Source organism: Falco peregrinus, chromosome 7 (assembly GCF_023634155.1).
Source record: "Falco peregrinus isolate bFalPer1 chromosome 7, bFalPer1.pri, whole genome shotgun sequence".
Lineage (NCBI taxonomy): Eukaryota > Metazoa > Chordata > Aves > Falconiformes > Falconidae > Falco > Falco peregrinus.
This window is the reverse complement of record NC_073727.1, coordinates 81,420,419-81,436,669: the sequence shown is the minus strand read 5'-3', so window position 1 is coordinate 81,436,669 and position 16,251 is coordinate 81,420,419. Positions and strand designations below refer to the sequence as shown.

Here is a 16,251-nt window from a genome sequence, read left to right as displayed (position 1 = left end):
CACTCCTTACTGAAGAGCACTTTTGAACTATCATTTCAATAAACAAAGTTGATGATAATGGGTACTAATCCTGACTTCTTCAAATTAAGTACTAAATTAAAAACTAAGCACACAAGAACTGAGTCTTCTTAAAAAGACAAAAAGCAATGAGAAACTTTTCACTATAAAAGGAAACCAATGACACCTTGAAAAGACTGAGAAGGTAATCAAGAAAATGGCTTACTCTACCTCTATTAATATAAAGAAGTTTGATAATTAGAAATATAGGACCATAATCTCCACAGCACTTAAACTGTTAAATGTTTGTTCCCTTAGATAAGTGAACATTAGGCCCTTAATTGTTCTGCATAATATAAGAAAACAGCCAACAGCAGAATAACAAACTTTCTAGACAAAAGAGATTGTTATGAAGCAAAGTATTTGTATTTTAGGATTATTTTTTGTTTTCACAAAAAGAAAATAAAAAATTACATATGCTCCCTGAAAGGAACATATGTTAGAAATAAATAGCAACTCTGGCATCTCCTTATTGTCTGCTTCTGTTTCAATATATAGACTTTTGCTCTTTATCTCACCAGAAACCTTTGGAGATATAAACAGGGAAAAAAATCATTTCAGTCAATAAAAGACTACTTAGCCATAGCTTTGGAATATTTAATATTCTTGTCCGAATAATTATGCTCTCCCTCAAACTGAGGAATGCATACTACTCCACCTAAACCTACAGACTGTATCTCTCACACACAAAAATCAGATGTTACACTTGCTTTATATTTCTAATGAAAGCAGAATCAATTTCCTCTCCAAGATGTAGAAAAAAGAAAGCCTATAAACATTCCCCCAAAAGGAAGGGCTGCTGCATAACCTTTTGACCTGTGACAAAGCATTCTCTACTACTGCTGATGTGAAAAAAGTTAGAAAAAACATTTTGTCTTTTCCATACTTGAAGACAGAGAAAGGACAAAATTGTTAGGAAGAGTACATATCACACAGTCACTTTTAAAACAGCTAGCAAAAACCAGGATGCTGACCATCTAAATTAGAATAATTGGTAGACACAAGGTGCTGCCCATAAAACCTGACATTTAATTACAACATACTGAATCTGAAGGTGTGTCATGATAAATGAAGCACTTGGAACACACTAACTAGGATAAATGTAACTTTGAAGTCCTAATTCATTTTGCCCTTAAGTTGATGTAGTAATTCCATAGGACATTTGTTTGACATCCTGTTACTTCTCCAGATACTTGAGGTAAAAGGATTCATCTCTCAGCCTTCAACAATCTCACAGTAAGGTGGTCTAATCTACGCCAGAGCCTAGCACACCCCTGTAGGACAACTCTCTATGCGTGTAAGGGAAAAGAGAGAAACTAATCTCAACAGTGTATTCTTAATCAGTCTCTAATTTAGAAAAAGAAAATATACAGTACTGAATCAAACTGCTACAGAGATTCAATCCTCCTCTTTCACAAGCAGGTACTCAAGACACATGCAGGTAACTGACAGAAATCATGCACTTCTTATCAACGGGACGTTTCATTTGCAATGTAAGCTAAAGTTAAACAAAGATTCTTAGCCAAACTTCAATAGAAAATTGATTTTCTACTCCTTCAAACTGCATGTAATTGTAGATATTGGCAAAGAAATGACCTACAGGTAAAACGCGTTTTGTAAGGTTTTTCTCTGTCCCTTTGCAAGACACTCACCTTGCCTTTTTGATTCAAAGGTTCAATAGTTAAGTTGTCAGTTCCAATGTCCACAATCATCCCCATCTGAAACCCATCAGTTGGGTGTGGAGCCCAAACAGGCTTCCCGTCCTCCATTGTGGGACCTATCCAGTATTTCCTGTAAGAAAAAAAAATAAACAAAAACAATCTGTATATAAATTTAGTAAGCTATCAGGATTCACTATACAGGCTTTAGTTTGTTATGTTTATTCCTATTATTTGGTGTGGAAGGAGCCAGTCTGCAGACAGGAGCCAGCCTGTCAGGACAAGATTTTTCCAGCCTTTTTTTTAATCTGCAGTGCTTTGGTTACAGAGGACACCCTCAGACTTGAGTATGGAGAAGATTCAAGAACAGATCAGTTTGGGCAGGGGGGGGCGGGGGGTGTCCACAGACTGGTCCCTATAGCTCTTTGCCCTATTTCCCTTACAAACCAAGACGGGTCTCTTTCACAATCAAATTAGAAGTACAAGACAGATTCAAAGTTAAGACTATAGTATGAGTGCATATATACACATCTGTATACACACATATGGACACATACACACGTATATATACTTGCATGCAGTGGATCATATGACTAATGGATACCTGTCTGTACCTGATTTGGTGTGCAAATACTTGAATTTCTGTCATGGGCATATGTCAAGGCATGCAAGCAGAAATCCAGTCTCTTGCCATTTGAGATGAATGAACATGCTCACTCTTTCCACATGGCTGGGCATATGGCTTTTAAATAATCTGTAAATATATTCAGTCACAATTGATTTACCATACTATAACCCTTTGAGAGACTGACCTCTGATACTGTAAACATGACAACTCTGCCTCTTAAGGAACACCAACCTTACTTTCTATAAAAATACAACACAAAAATTGTTTCAGAAGAATCTACAGTGTACAAGTGAAATAGATGCAAAGGCCAAGGCACTCAAACCTTGGGCTCCTCAAGTTATGCAGCTAAACAGACTCCCAATTAAAAGGAGCATTTGATTGTATGCAATGCTTATTGAGTTAACCAGGAAAGTTGCCAGGACTGGCACACTCTGAATGGCTAATGGTGCCATTTTAAACACAGTGAACTAGGTGGGCTTTCTAAAAAAAAAAAAAAAAAAAAGCCAAAAAAAAAAAACCCCACCCAAAAACCCCAACCAAAATGAAAACAAAAACAAACAAAAAACCCCCTACAACTTTATAGTCCTTACCCTGACGAGAATAGTCTCCACGCTGCCTGAAAGGCTCACTTCTCCTGGCTGTTTCTTACTCCCCTCCAAAACTCATTCACATACTAAACAGACATATTTTAGTGATTCCAAAATTTCTAAAAGTTATCTCATAACACCAAGGCGTAACTTGCCTCTCTCAGCATGAACAAAATGAGCATGCCAAGCAGCAAAGAAAACACAGGCAGCAAACTCCACAAGTCTGTAAAGAAACTTGTCCCACATTTTTCTTTTCCCACATCTGAAGGATGCAGAAGGAGCTCCAAAATATCTCACAACCAGTGAAGGCTGCAGACCCCTTTGCCATAAGCAGTGGAAAAGAAATAGCATCATCAGTTCACTAAGTTGTACAACCACAAGCGGAAAAGGACACTCTTGTCCCACAGAGGATCTGTCACAACATGCTGCACATAACCTGCTTTCTGCTGCCTCCAAGGACTTCAAAAAGGTTTGAAGAGAAGAAAAAGGCTTGCCATGACTGTTTTGAGAATGCTTAGCATCTTACTTGTCAAGGAAGAAAACAATTTGCTTTTAACTTTGATGAGAAATAATAGAAGATATAAAGTAATTCTAAAGTAAAGAATCAGAATGCAAAAGTCAAATGTTTTTTAAATGAAGCACTGTTCTGAAGCCACTTTGAAAAAACTAGTCAGAGTATTTAATTCAGTGTTAATGTGTCGTTTTGTGTTTAAATTTACTCAGTTAATGAGATTTTTTCCCCCTGAATGCAGTTCAGTATGCAAGAAGCTCAGTATGATTTCAACAAAGTTTTCTAATGTATTCTACTCGAGCAATTAATGCTATTTAAAACATTATATTCAATATGGGAAAACTTGTTTTATCTTTCCCCCATGAGGCATACTAACTTCTTTTAACTACTCATAGAAAGTTTATGTTCTAAAACCTCAAGTGATACATTCACTTTTATTGACTTAAAATCTTTTGCCACTTCCCATGAACTCTACAGAACACTATCATCTTCATTACGTGTTGCCATCATCATATGATAAATCCTGCGAAGCAACGTCTGTGTTCACTCACAATTGGCTGTTGGCCATTTTTTCTTTGCTTTGGGAGACTGTAAATCAGATCTAGTATACAACAGTTTTATGGATTATTTTTTATTATTATTCTTTTTTTCAGCCAGATCTGACCTCTGAGTACAACTGCCACCATGGGCATAGTTGCTGAACAGCTGAGTTTATTTCTGGATATAACCAGCCTTTCGTTTCTTCACAAGCCTATCATTTGCTTTTAAAATGCTAGTTCAAATTAGCACTTGAGTGGTATGCCACACAACCACTAAAAACAGGGCACTTTTTTACATCCCGAGTAGCATGGCCAGGGCTCCAGATTGTAGCCATGCCGCACAAGAAATAAACCCTGAAATTACTGCCAAAATTTCTGCCAAAAGTTAGGATCCAACCTCCCCAATTAGCACCTGGAGGCTTCTGCTTTGCTTACTTACATGGGCTTTTGCATTCTTGCATATTCTTAAGCCAACTTCATGATTTATTAATAAATTATGGTATTGGAGTGTTACAAGCTAAAAAAATCCTCTTGCAGGACAGAGCAGTGACTGAATTCAGCCAGCACCAGGAAATGCATAATTAAGAAAGATACCTGGGACTTTGCAAGCATCAAAGAAGCCACTGGGTGAAAGCATCTAAATACGAGTGTAGTAGTTATTCACAGGAAAATTACTTTTAATAAATACAGTCTTCTGCCTGAGAAGTGATACAAAACTAGTTGTAACATTTTGGTTTTGCCATCTCTGTCAGCTGGGACTCTGACAGGCAGCACATTAAAATTGGATGCCAAAACCCGTCAGGTCATACCTGCTCTATTATCTACCCCTCCATCTGATGTATATGCCATTGCCCTTGAGACAGATTCATAAAGTCTACTCCTGAACAAGCCCTTGAATAGCCAGTTTCCAGTCCAGCATTTTAAGGTGAAAAACAAGAAAAGAAAACAAGAAAAGAAAACAAGAAAAGAAAACAAGAAAAGAAAACAAGAAAAGAAAACAAGAAAAGAAAACAAGAAAAGAAAACAAGAAAAGAAAACAAGAAAAGAAAACAAGAAAAGAAAACAAGAAAAGAAAACAAGAAAAGAAAACAAGAAAAGAAAACAAGAAAAGAAAACAAGAAAAGAAAACAAGAAAAGAAAACAAGAAAAGAAAACAAGAAAAGAAAACAAGAAAAGAAAACAAGAAAAGAAAACAAGAAAAGAAAACAAGAAAAGAAAACAAGAAAAGAAAACAAGAAAAGAAAACAAGAAAAGAAAACAAGAAAAGAAAACAAGAAAAGAAAACAAGAAAAGAAAACAAGAAAAGAAAACAAGAAAAGAAAACAAGAAAAGAAAACAAGAAAAGAAAACAAGAAAAGAAAACAAGAAAAGAAAACAAGAAAAGAAGAGTTAAAAGTTCAACTACCTACTAAGTCCTTTAGAAAAAGAAAACAGCACTTCTTTCAAACATGAAACTATGCTTTACTGATTAAAATGCACATATCACAGAATACAAACTGGGAAAAAATATAGATTTGGATGGAGACTTTCAAATCATATTTTCCCCATAAAAATACAGCCCCAGTCTGGTTACAGACCATTCATTAATAGCTATCAGTAGGAACAAACTTTTTTTTCCCATGTGCATCCATCTAAATCAAATCTACATGAAATCAACTTCACTATGCTGTTGAAAGAACACCATTTCTGGAAACTAAGAAAGCAAAAAGACTCATATCTAAGCTAAAAGCACTAAGGCAACAAATTTGAGAGCAACACCACCAAACACAAGAAGTCACATGAACGGCACTTCCAAACAAAGGAAGCCAGAATGAGCAATCTTCCACATTTGTATTTGTACATATGTACACAACATATATTAAAGATTCTAAGTTGCTAGGTCATTTCAGTCTCCAAAACTAAGACTTTTTTGCAACATGAAAGGGAGAATTAACAAAAGTTACGCTTATAACCAGGAAGCCAGCAGGCCTTTCTCTTTCTACAGTCAGTTAAAAAAAAAAGAGACCAGGAACCCTGTACTGGAGTTTGTCTTTCAGTTGAACAGGACAGGGACAGTAATAAAACAAGCGTCTGAAATGGGTAAACTTAATAGCTACTCCCTCAAATGTCAGATTTTATATATTCATAATTTGCAAGCAGTAATAGACCTTGCCTGAATTACCAGTAACAGCATTCAGCGCTAGCTAAACACTAGTAGCCAGCAGCTCAAACAATTGCAAGGCAAAACTACACTGCACTCCCCTAACAACAGCAAGAAAAATACCAGCCAGTTCTTCTTTAACTTTTTCTGCACTATTATTCCCTTTTTAGAGAATGTTAATGATACTGTTTCTCAAAAAAATTATCTACATAACATACTGACCATATGAAACAACTAAGAATCCCTCAGTTGAAAGCTGGCACATTATCATCCCACTTATGTTTACCTAAAGATTACTGATTTTAAAATAATGTAATACAAGTACATTCTGATCCTGTGGAGTATTCAAAAGGAAATCAAACACTATCGTCTGATGAAAGAATTCCAGGAAGGCAAAATACAGTAATGCAATTTTAAACTTGTTTCCAGAGTCCAGAGGTAGGCGTTTGCGTGATCTGATCCTATTTACTATCCTATGAACAGTTTACTATACCAGGGCACTGTACCGATTGCTGAATTAACTAGTTCAAACAAGTGAAAAATTAAACTTCACTAAACAACTGACAATATCTCATTAGGCTGGTTAAATCCAAGGAAAACAGACTAGTCAGAATAGACATAGTAGAAAATTATCACAGTAAAAGTAGAATTACTTAGGTTATTTTATATTTAAAAAAAAACCACCACCACTAGTACTTGTGTGCTTAAGAGCTGCTCAAAATTCTGCAAATTGCACCAGGCACATAAGAATGCTTTGGGAAAGGTCCTGTGAACACACAGACCAGAGGAAAACATTGATACATAGTGGTTACTTTACTGTCAGTCAAGTTATTTTTTCAACCCTATTTCACTGTTAATTGCAACTTCCACAAATGAAAGCTTAGGCAGCAGTCCGCACTCTACTGCAGGTGACGATATTTCAAAGGAACTGCAGATAAAGTACCAAGTTGGGGGGGAGGTGGTGTGGGGGGGGGATGTGGTGTTGAACTAAATGCAACACAGTCATAAGTGCATTGTTTCCCTGAAATCAAACGCATTCAATTTTTATTCCTTATTTACTTTTTCAATTTACTATAAAACTTCTCCGCATTAACACATTCTATTTTAGCCATACCAAACTGTAGGTTTTTTCATACCTACTTAACATCAGCAAGGCAACTGTGTCAAGCAGAGACTTCTGCCAAACCAGGACAGAAGAAAACAGGCTGGAATACAGCACAGTACAAAGGCATATTCAAAAACAATTTGCCTTGAAAATGTTAATGCTGACTTGTTAATTGCCAATACACTTTGTAAATATATGCAAGTAAAGCAAAGAGTAATAGATCACACATCTGAGAATTACTAGATAGAAAAATCTTTTTAAGCTACATGCTCTGACTGCTGGAGACAATTTGAGCCCAACAGCTGATGAAATTATTGTCACGGCATGCTCATTTTCTTGCATATTTGCATGTATCAACATGTTTTTGATAGTGAGCAGCCAGAAACTGATTTCTATAGTACTTCTGTAAGAAGCACTCTTTGTATTTGGATTCACTTTATATTTAGCATTCACATAAGAAATACCTACTTTGCTGTTGTGTTTACTACTAAAAACGTTTGAGAAGACAAGCCAATCCCTCATGCTTAAAGCAGGGGAAAAGTCTTTGTTTTATTTTCTCTGTATTAAATGTGGAAATTGCCAAATAAAAAAAACCAAAAAACACCAAAACCAAAAAACCAATGTTCTGGATCTTGGTAAGGCAAGCCTGCAATGCTTCACATCATTTCTCAAACACCTTCACCTGGAACATCCATGCTCCTGGAAGACCAAATTTTAAGGAGCAGAAGAGGAGCTGTGGTAGAGACAGGATCAGCAGAAGACCTGTATAGCTTACTCTAAACCATCCCACCTTCCTGTGTCTTAATTAGTCAAGCTAATTCACCCCAGCTACACTCCTGGCTTTGCTCCCTGCTCCTGCCTCTTCTCCTCCAGGCCACCTTGAAAAATACTGATGCAGGGCAGATGGTCTGAGTAAGAACAAGTACTTTGAAAAAAACACACAACTACTTTGGAAATATTTAAATGGCTGTCCCATTCACATAAACTCCTAAAAAGAATCAATTTTTTTAATCAATTAATGGTAAGAAATTGCCTTCACAGCAATTGAATGTTTATCACCATTCTGAAAATGGGGTGTTACATGCATTGTGCTGCATGCAAGAACTCTTTCTGTTTTGAAATGTTTGTTTCATGCCTTTTCAAATGCATCATGTTTAATCAATTATAACTTCTGTATCTACATGCATTTCTCACGTAACAAAAATTTAGCCCATTAAGAAAGCATGAGATCGTAAGATCATGTTTGGGAACCATATAAAAATGTTAACAGTAGTTCCAGCTTCAAGAATTTCAAATCTACCAAAAAGCAACATCTCACGTTTACTAAGACAAACCAAAACCACTAGCTGCAAAAACCGCAATGGAAAGTTTTTCCAGCTGCCAACAACACGGGTTGCAGGAGCAAGTGCTTCTGGGCGAACCTTTCCAAAGGACTGTGCCCAGCTGGGGTTTCTGGAAATGCATCTGCCTAACCAGACCCCAGGAGCACCGAAGATCTTTGTGGCACCTGATGTAAGACGTGAACTGTGCCCTCTGTCAAATTGTGACTTAAGCAGTAACACCCCACTGCAGCAACAGTTCAAAATAAGAGCAAAAGAAACAAACAAAATCCCTCAGCATCATGAAAGCTAGGCTGAAAAAGCTCTTATTCGCAGCAATGTAGCTCTAGTTAACTTCGCAACAACATTCTAGCTAGTTTTAAAATTCTGTTGAACTTTACTGGCCCATATTTGTCCAATTCCAACTGCCATTATACAAGACTGAGATGAATTTTGTACAACTTGTAGCTTGTAAAACTAACCACAGAGGTTGTGGTCTTTGGACTACGACATTGGGAAGTTAAACTCGATTCATATTAAGATCAATGAGGTCTGATGGTTTCCTCTGTGATTCCTGCTCTTCTGCCAGCTTTTTAAGCTACTGCTCTCCCAAGAACATTGTGCCTACTAACAAAATAGAGATGTTTTCTGTCCCAGTTCTTGTTAATTAAAATACCCTGAGTGGGGCTTCCTGACAAACAAAGGAATACATTTGCCAAGGGGATCTGCACAAGCATTTTCAACCAACAGCAATACCTAAGCCAGTAAGAGCAACAAGCAGAAAAAGTAGCAAAACCCAATACACGTCAAATTCAGCAAGACAAAAAAAAAAAAAAACAAACCACCCACAAACCAACCAACCAACCGAAGTTAAAATTAAAGAACAAACTCCTCAGATATGGTCTGGACACTACTTCAGAAGCATTACAAAACAGAAATGAGGGCCAGAGAAAACAGAAGAAAACCAATATGGCTAAGAGAGAGAGCTTGAAAGAGGTTGTTCAAAGCAACTTAACTCTTTCAGACTGTGCAACTCAGCCCTAGTGAAACCAGCAGGCTGTGAGAGGGGAAGAAAGGAAGCACAAGGCAGAACTTGGCAAGCAGATAAAGGCATCAAAGCAAAATCAAAGGCATCTCATGATAAAGAACACATAGGAGCCGACAGACATGCTCTCTTGCAGATTTAGCTGGAGTAGATCAAGCTAAGAAGCTGAACTCTGGAGTTAACTACCCCTATAGCTGAGAGACCGCGCCGTGTGACCACCGGTCAAGCACACTAGTTTAAACCATATTCAGTGAACAGCCTCAACAAGGGCAGGTAACTTCAAACTCCTTCAGCTAGCACTTTAACAGTGTATTTGTTTACACCCTCGCGTGCCACCTTTTCCAAGTATAAACATCAGAAAGAACAAATACTTCCTGAAGGCTGAGGATGACTCTCTCTAAGCTAACGAAGTTTAAATTCTCCTCCAGTTATGTCATTTCCCAGTCTTCCACACCCATTCATCTTCTGCATCTCATACTCTCCTACTGTCAAATTAATGCCCTGTATCCCCACCCAATGCACCCTGCTGCCAAGCTATTGCTCATCTTCAGGTGACCTATTATAAGAACTGATGTGTTTATTCTCTTTTAAGACTATTCACCTATCGGTTTCTCTTTGAGCTCTGTGCAGAAGATAAAACAAAAGCTACTAATCGGCCTCGAGTCTGCCAAACAGAAGGGATCTCAGCTCCAGTACAAAAAGTAGAAAATCAGATTACATAAGTGAAAAAAACATAGTAAGCTAAGAAAGCCCTTCCTTTCATTCTCAAATATTTAAAGGAAATGCTATCACTCACCATAAATACTGGTTTGGTATGCAGATATCTGGTCGCTAGCTTCCAGTGACCTGAATTGCAGATTTGAATCAGAATGATCTGAACTGCAGAAGCTGCACATTACGGTAAGTAATCAGGACCCTAGAATTTTAATCCTCTGTAGACCATCACAAATGTTGGCTAGAAGGACATCCTGGTATAACCAGCCCGTACCAGTTAAAGCAAGCATATATTGTATTTTACATCAGCTCTTTCCAAGCTGATTCAGGAACAGGCTAAGGTAGACTGAATCCCAGTAATTTATTCTAACTTATATGAATGCAGATAAACCCAAGAAAGTTCATCCACTCACAAGAAAATAAGAGGCATATTCCTGAGCACCAATTTAAGAAAAGGAAAAAATGAAAAACACAAACAAACAAACCCTGCTTGTGAGTGCTTTTGAATTTTTTTGGAATTCACCAGCAATTCAAGAACTCTCCGTAACTTAATCAATTTTTCAGAAAAACAGTGGAAGAAGAAAGCCTACACTAACTAGCGACAATACCATTAATTTTGTACTTTTAGATGAGTCATGCTTAGCCCCTGAATTTCAGGCAACCCTGCAATTCCAACAGATAAAATCCAGAGCTGAATTGTAACCTTAAGCCTATCTGTAACTTCTTCTCACCAGCTGCACTTGTGAATGATTTAGAAATACTCTGGGAACTCCCAGGGGCGACCAACACACAACTCTGGCCACTATCCCTGAACCCATTTGTCTTGTTGAGTTGTGAACTTCAGCTATGTAACCCTCACCGCAGGGCAATAAAGCAAAACTAAATACGTGAGTAAATACAGAGGTAAGCAAGAAAGCTACCTGCACTGACTTTTATCAATTTGATAAATACGTATGTGTATAAATAACAGAACAGAGACATGCATTTGCCTGATAATTTGTTTTTAAAGTCCAGCAATATGAAAGCATCAGCCAGCATCACTTCCAAGTACATATCAGAGTGAAAATGGAACTGGTATTTTAGAAAAGAAAGAATACATACTCGGCCAGGATCCAAGTCAAATCAAATAAACTAAGCACTGCAGATGGCAGCATCAAAGGCTGCTGGAGGGTCTGCAGGAAACCTCAGATGCCTGACCTCAGACAACTGCAGAGAGGCTATACTGGAAAAAAATACAGTTCTATTTTCTGTCTCACTACCAGAAAAACAAACAGCAAGTAAATCAGAGGTTTCCAAACAGTACCAGCTTTGATTTGGCCACTTTATTAAAGGAGAAAATACTAGAAACTAATGACAATCAGCATCCGTAGATTAACCAGTATAATCCAGGAACTGTTTATTCCCATCCTTCTCTGTACAGAAACCATAATTCTTTCAGAGACAGAATTAGTTCCTAAAAACGCTTATATTATCAGTTTCAATCTCCTTTTTCATCTCTTCATATCTGCTTGTAGTTCTTAGGAAAAGTACAGGTGTAATTTATAGGCAATAGGCTGAAACACAGATGATCCTCTATAGATCAGTGAACTCAGGAGAAACTCCCCCCTTCAGAAACAAGTAACTAAAAAAGGAAGATTCTTGTCCAAGTCTACTCAATCTTGTAATCTAAAAAAAAAAAAGGGACAAAAATCAAAAAATCTATTGCCAAGTTCACAGATATCATTGATAAAGTAATTCTGAGGGAGGAGACTGAAAGCTTTCTCTTAATATAAAAGCTATTTAAGATAGTCTTAACAGCAAAGGACAAAAAAGCTACCCACAGAAAGTGACACAGAACATGTTTTGTCAGCAGATCCATCAGTTTTCTTGGAAAGACGAATTTGTTGAGCCCACTACTACGATGCAAGAAAATAGTAATTACACAGAAAAACAGTAATTGCAAAGAGATCATTTACACTATGTCAGTCTCAAAAAAAAGATCTGGAACGTATGCTTTAAGAATAAAATCCACCTGAAATCCAGAAAAATGACCAGAGGGCTGGCACACCTCCGCTGTAAAGAAAGGCTGAGAGAGCTGGAGTCCATTCAGCCTAAAGAAGAGAAGGCTCTGGGGAGACCTTATTTCAGCATTTCCATATATAAAGGGGGCTTATAAGAAAGATGGAGACTTTCTACCAAGGCCTGTAGTAACAGGACAACAGTTTCAAACTGAAAAGGTAGATTTCGACAGGACACAAGAAATTCTTTATGAGGGTGGTGGGATACGGGCACAGGTTGCCCAGAGAGGTGGTAGATGCCCCATCCCTAGAAACATTCAAGGTCAGGTTGGATGGGGCTTTGAGCAACCTGATCTAGAGACAGTTGTCTCTGCCTATGGCAGCCCAGTTGGAGTAGATGATATTTTAAAGGTCTCTTCCAAGCCAAACCATTCTGTGATTCTAAAATAACCTTTAATGCTTGTACTATTCCAGAAGTTTGTATTTTCATAGAAGGCAAAGTGCTTAGAGGCCAGGCATCTGAAAGGCAACAAATCAAGACAAAATCTGTTATTAGGACTGACAGGATCCCAGCAGCAGGGAAAACTGCAGACCATAGCATCATCCATGTTAGCCCCATCCTGACCACAGCTCAGCTCTCCCATTCTTTGGTAAGACACTAGCTTGCTCCAAGGTCTGAGAAAGTCTTGGGCTTCCCTAAACCTTGGGACAGGGTCGTGCAGATTATGGGCTCTGGACCACAGCTAACCTTTGCTCAGATTTTGCCACAGTCTAAGACAAACATACTCCTGCCAGACGGGCTGTTCTTCCCACTGACTCGGTGTCTCAGGGAGCCACAATGTGACAGATGCAGCTCCCATAGCTCCGTACTTTTACGGACCATGAGTTATAAGAAATCTGGCTCAAGAACATCACGCTCACTTCTTGTTCAGAAAAGTTAGATCTAAAGCAGAAGACTGAGATTAAAGTCCAATTTTAAAACCTCAAATACATCAGCTGAACATTACTTCCCATTCCTGCCATGTATAAAATATTATTTATTAATTAAACAGGAATGCTGCAAGAAAGTACATCCCTGCTCAGAAGGTTCTGTTAATGTCAACAGTTAATAAAAATTGCCAACCTGCATTACCAGAAAAATCATTATTAATTTTCTGTCCAAGTGTTACAAGACATATACAAGAGACCAAGCTTGGCCAAACCCATCTTTCAGAAGAAATCTGGGGTAGCTTTAAGGCTTTCAGTAGCAAGTTTCATGGTGCAGGCACAGTCAAAGTGCTGTCTCTTCACATGCAAAAGAGCCATTCCTGAGGCTGGGAATTGTGCCAAAGCCCAGCAAGCACAGGCACACGTGGTCTCAACAAATCTGACATGAAAGTAAACTGAAAATAACTCATGCAGAATCACGGCTACCAAGACCAACCCTTAAAGCATAATTACAAATCCTCTACAGAAGCTCATGCAGCGGACAAACCACCACAGTCACATGCTAAGAACTGCCTATTTATTTTGGCAAGGAGGCCAGAAGTGGAATCAAGGGAAGCTTTTAGTCAGGTTGTAAATTCAGCCACAAAATGTGGGTCAGGTGTTTTTAAATTCAAAACTTCCTGAGCAATTACAACTGGAAAAAAAAATTTCTGGGAGCACGAGTACTGTCATGCTGCCACTGCTACTTCCCGATTGGACTCAGCCGCTCAAAGATGAGAGCATTTAACCATGGCACTTGAGCCTTCATTTCAGACTATGCAAAATATTTTATACAAAGAGTGTACCTCTTGCCACCAAGTCCTGCGCCCACTGGGATTTAGATCAACTGGAATAGTGTCAATCAATAGTGTCTAAGACCCATCCATCTGATGATAAACTGATGGCTAGACACTTTTAAGGGGGGGGATCTAAGACCAGAAGACAAAGTGAAGCTGGCTCTCTGCTAAATAAAAAGATACTGCAATTATCATGATGACTTTTTCATTTTCCTCCTTCAACTACATGAATATTTAGTTTCCATTTCAGTTTCCTTTCTTTAAGAAATACCCCAGAATTTAACACTGCAGTGAGGCTAGTATTACATATTTCCATCTCTGGAACAAACAAAACAAAAGAAAACACCAATATTTTCAACTCTAAGTAACACACTGCTTCCATTCTGTTGCTTTTTAACCCTTCTTACAATGTTCTGAATTAAACTGCACACATTGTAGGGCAAAAGAAATTAAAGTATTACACTTTCAAAACCAAATATGTCTTACAGAAGTCCTGTATGGTCAATTTTAGATATTTCTGGTTTTGATCTTTTGTTTGGTGTGGGTTTTTTTACTGATTATAAATATTTGAATATCTATTATCTCAATAAAAGGCTAATTTCAGAAATGGAGAGCATATTACTTACAGACATTTTTTCAAGTCATTAGTTATCCTGACATAAATCTGGAAGGCAAGTTTTAAACTCAGTGGATACATCTATGTTAGCAAGTAACACAGTACAATCGAAGCAAATTTGTACAGTGAAACAGCAGTGCTGAGGGGCCAGTGCCCATACTACACACACTTTAAGGATTTTGCTAATTCCAGTCTGTACCAAGCATCGCTACTCTGATTCCCCCAGACTAACTATGAGTTCACTGCTGGAGAATATCAGGTATTTTTCTAAGGAGCATCTTCCGCTCTGGTTTCATCCAAACGGGATCCTGTTTGGTGCCTGGACCTGCAGTGCGGTAAGTGCAGACAACCAGGAGGTTCACCACAAGAGCAAGCTCCTGCGATGAACTAAAAGACACAACTCTACTCATTCTTCATCCAGCTGCTGATGGTTCCTGGCACATGAAAAGACAGAAATTGTAGACTGCTGCTCTAACATAGTCATAGGCCAGGTTAGGGCATTTTTTCCCCTTTTTTTATCTGCACTTGATCTTCAACTTCATCACCATTTTAATCTAAGCTTCATTCCTTAATACTCAGCATTACTGATCATATAATATATAGCTACCAATCACACAGCATTACTTAACCAGCAAAAAAAAGGCCTTAAAACAATGCAAAGACGGTTTCTCATAATTTTTTATTTTTTGAATAAACAAACTAAATTATTCTTTTCTCTTTCTTCCCCAAGGACAGACTATTGCTATTACAACATAAAAATCTTACCTTAGAGCTCCAAATTTCAATACTTTGAATACATGCTTCTTTTAAAAAAAGAGAGTTCAAACATCAGCCAAACCTAGTTTCTCCCTTCAGAGCTTATATAATTATAGTGATCTTGCTCTCTAAAAACAAAGCATGATTAAAATTATCTTTCGTTCCCTCTAAATTGTCCCAAGATGATCCAGCAGCCCCCCGCCTGTGAGCCACCGCGGGCAGCTCTCCCCAACACAGCCACAGGCACTGCACTCCAACCAGCACCCGCCAAGCAGCCCTTGTCCCTGCTGCGAGAGGACACCAAAAGATACTGTTGTCTAACCAAGTAACAGCTCTCAAAGTAAAATACCGCTTAGACACTCAGCTGGTAGTTTACCACTGCCTCCCCATCAGATGATGCTGCGGGACTGGAAACATGGAAGCAGCAGGAACAGGAATGCGAGTGAGTCCTGTTCCTGCATGTTTTGACATAACCCTGTTCAGCAGTCCCAAACAAAGGCTTGTGCTTATTCAGCCTACAAATAACTTTAATCATTGTGTTTTGTCTAAAACTGGAGTATGGATTCCTCTCACCAGAGGAGATTAATCTTCCTGCTGCTTGTCAGACAGGGGAGATTTGAATTAGGGCTTTAAGCCAAAAGCACAGCTAACATTTGCAGTTGTGCAGATCCAATCACATATCAAAATTTCTGCTCCTGCTCCAGCATCACACTATAAAATGTCACCATTTCTTTCATTTATGGGCAATATATGAAATGCAAATCCAAATCATTTCAAAACCACACTGGAAGTCACCACTAAAAATACCTTTGAGGA

At 38.1% G+C, this 16,251-nt stretch overlaps 1 protein-coding gene across 4 annotated transcripts in view; it reads right to left on the bottom strand.

The window, feature by feature from the left end:
• The window catches only part of MYO6 (myosin VI), a 118,502-nt gene that overhangs the window by 83,687 nt on the left and 18,564 nt on the right, over window positions 1–16,251 (bottom strand). For all 4 annotated transcript variants that reach the window (XM_055810319.1, XM_055810320.1, XM_055810322.1 and 1 more), the window contains exon 2: window positions 1,710–1,848. In XM_055810319.1, coding sequence (XP_055666294.1) covers window positions 1,710–1,826 — 117 coding nt within the window. In that variant the 5' untranslated portion in view covers window positions 1,827–1,848. The remainder of the gene's footprint in view (window positions 1–1,709; window positions 1,849–16,251) is intronic.